The 3,107-nt window shown below is 41.9% G+C and overlaps 1 protein-coding gene across 1 annotated transcript in view; it reads left to right on the forward strand.

Annotated features, from left to right (window-relative positions):
* LOC107121639 (lipase member M-like) overlaps positions 1–3,107 on the forward strand; it is a 49,757-nt gene that overhangs the window by 27,148 nt on the left and 19,502 nt on the right. Inside the window, exon 7 of the mRNA XM_015424597.1 lies at positions 905–976. Within this exon, the coding sequence (XP_015280083.1) occupies positions 905–976 (72 nt within the window). The remainder of the gene's footprint in view (positions 1–904; positions 977–3,107) is intronic.

Raw genomic sequence — 3,107 nt, forward strand, 5'->3', positions numbered from 1 at the left:
CTGGAGTACCACTGAAAGTGGGGGGGAAATACTATCAGAACACTAAAGGATATTCCATTTAAAGCAAGACAACGGAGAAAGAAGTACAAAGAGCTTGTGCTTTTCCTTCAGACACTCAATTGGATATAAATGGCTATTTCCAGAATGCGTTACTTTCAAGTTTAAGGATAAAAAAGAAAAGATTGACTCTGTTCTGAAAGCCCAAGAATTTCTAAGGGTTCAGGTGGGAAGACCAGAGGATGGGTAAAAAGAAGAGGACAGCAAGTCTAGTGGCGAGCTGGACTCGGGTTCTTCCAGAGAGGACTCTCTGACGGAGCAAGGGGCAGCTGCCCCCAAAAGTCCTTATAAGCTGCGGAAGAGACGAGGAAAAGAGAAGTAAAGGCTGAAAGACTCTGAATTGTGCCTTTGAGAACTGTGAATGGGGATGACTGGGGGTTACTGTTTTTAGACAGTTAAGTTTTAAGAGTTAATCAAAAGGAAAAAGTACTTAAATGTCTGACTCAGTTTATATTGATCTAAATGAAGTGAAGACTTGATGTAATGAAGCTAGTGAGGATCTCCTCTCTTGGGTTTTTAGTCAGTAGTGGGTTTCTATACTTTGTCCCATATATGTAGTCCCCCTTCCCTGTTTCTGTGATAGTTTTTGTAGTTTGAAAAAAATAATAAAAAATCCCCTCCAGGGGCTCAAAAAAAGAAGAGAGAATGGGGGAATATATGACTGGACATGCATCTGTATTCAAGTCTGCATGCTTCCATGTGCAGATGTCTGTTGCTGGATCCAGGGATTTGTATATCTTCATTGTTACAAGCTGTACAACAAACATTATTTCATCCATTTCTACCTTGACAGCTGTCAGAGAAACAGAATCTAAACACATTTAATGTTTCTACTTTTCTTACCCAGAGTCGAATAGATGTCTATGCTGGAGCATTTCCTGAATATAGTTCAGTAAAAACAGTGGTTCATTTGGCCCAGGTAGAGTTAACCAATTTCTTTCTATCAGTTAAAATGCAACCATCAACATTTCTAACATGACCGATTATTCAATGTTTGTCTGCGGTTTCAATGCTGCATAGCATGTCCGTGAATGGAAGTGATTTCCATAAGCCAAGTTTAACTCCTTTGTCTCCCTCCTCTTGCTGCAGACCAAAATTCCCCCTGAACTGCTGTTCTTAGGAGTCTCCAGTCCTCCAAGAACAACACTGGGAAGGCATTATGGGCTGCAGTGGGAAAAGTCCTGCTCAACCAACAAAATTCCTCCTGGCATTGGAAACAGGTTGGGATCAAGGCCAATGTGTATGAATGTTCATGGTTTGATGCCAAGATTTTTATTTCATCTGTTCATAAGTAGTTTTCAAAACTCAATTACATATTTTCCTTAAGTTTTAGAAATGAGTGTCTAGGTGGTCCAATATTCCCAAAAGTGCTGTAATGAATTGGGGGGGGGGCACTTTCATATTACACATATCTCCATTTTTAGTTAGCATGCTGCAATTTCAAATGTACAGTTCTCCCACATCTTACTATCAATTATTCCAAAAAGACCTGCTGCCTACAACAATAAGCATAAAGATACTGCAAGCCAGGGGATGGAGTATAGAAAACCACTTTAGGACTATACATGAGGAATTAGAGGATCTCACGTTATCAGGAATGGCCAGGCAGGTTGTGATGGGCTGCTCATTTAAAAGCTTAGAAGTGTTGTGTAAACAGATAAAGGACTGTGAAGAGTTAATTCTTCACAGAGCCAGAGAACCTTGAGAGACAGGCTGTTCTAAGGGATCTGACTGGTTGGCATCAGCTGAGCAGAGAAAGACTTCTGAACTGGATGCTAAGGAGAATTCAGTCTGATTTCAGCCCTAGCTGAGAAGAGTTGAGTACTGTTTCAGAATTTAGCCCTGACTGAGAGCACTTCAACATAGGAGAACTGGGGGAAAGTTGGCAAGGAAGTTTGGGAAGTAAGCAACGACTCCCATTTGGGCCAAATAAAAAGGATAGATCTTCTAGAGAAGATCCGTTTCCGGTGATGGCCGAGGCAAGACGCTAGACGCTGAGCTCCGTGTTTTTATTTACTGTTTTGACTGTTTTAGTTTGCCTTAGCCTCCCAAAAACATTTTTCTTGGACCTTTTTTGCTCTGTGTTGGATATAACTCTGGGTGGCTGTTGGATTTAATCTGGACAGCCTTGGATAACTGAGAGCAGCAAACAATCAACTAATTGACTTAGCTAGCTGGCTGCAACGTTTCCCGGTGTGCTTACTCCAAGGCTTTTAAAGTTTACAAACTATCTTCTTTAATGACCAACTTCTTTGGGCAGCTGCAATCTTTACTGTTTCAAGGTTAAGGAGGGGCTGCTACATACATAGAAACGGGTAGGAGTAATCGGGCCTTATGTCTAACAGGAAACGTCGTCGCTCTGCCTCTGAGGCTGCCAGTTTAAAGGAAGGTAAACAACAGAAGATAGACCAATTCATTTCCAACTCCCAGCCAGAAAATATTAGTCTTACCAACAGATATGCTGCTCTGGAGTCGGATTCCATGGTTCTCCCGGGTGACGAGGAGGGAGTCTTCAACCAAGGTAAAGCAACTGCAGAGCCAAGCTCAAGCCCAAGCTTACATTGTTGTCAGCGGCTGCCAGGTATGATTATGGAGTTATTCTCTAAAGGGGCAATACTAACCTCCCAGTCCATGGCTTTACTGTTTGATAAACTTAAGGATATTGACACTAAAGTAAATGTCGTAAGGGAGGCTGTTAATAACTTGGCTGCTGCACATTGCCTAATCAGAGCTGCGGATAAAACAAGGCCTGAGACGACAACTACAAGGAACCCAGCTGTAAGCACTTTAATGCCAGAAAGTGATACTGGAGAGGCCAGGCGGGTGTCTAGCTCCCTCATTCTTCAGAGAAATTCTGTGGCTATCCTGTTTGTTGCACAGACTGACTCTTATAATTGGAGGAATAAGACAATGATTATAAGATCTCTGAGTCAATTGCTCAAGTGCAACACCTCTGATATTTTATTGAGTTCTTATGATAGGCTACCTAGTATTGGAAGTTACTCTAGAGTGGTTTTACACTTCAAAAACGGTACTACTCCCGCGAAGAT

The sequence above is a fragment of the Gekko japonicus genome, unplaced genomic scaffold (genome assembly GCF_001447785.1).
Source record: "Gekko japonicus isolate JY-2015 unplaced genomic scaffold, Gekko_japonicus_V1.1 scaffold422, whole genome shotgun sequence".
In the NCBI taxonomy this organism is placed as follows: domain Eukaryota; kingdom Metazoa; phylum Chordata; class Lepidosauria; order Squamata; family Gekkonidae; genus Gekko; species Gekko japonicus.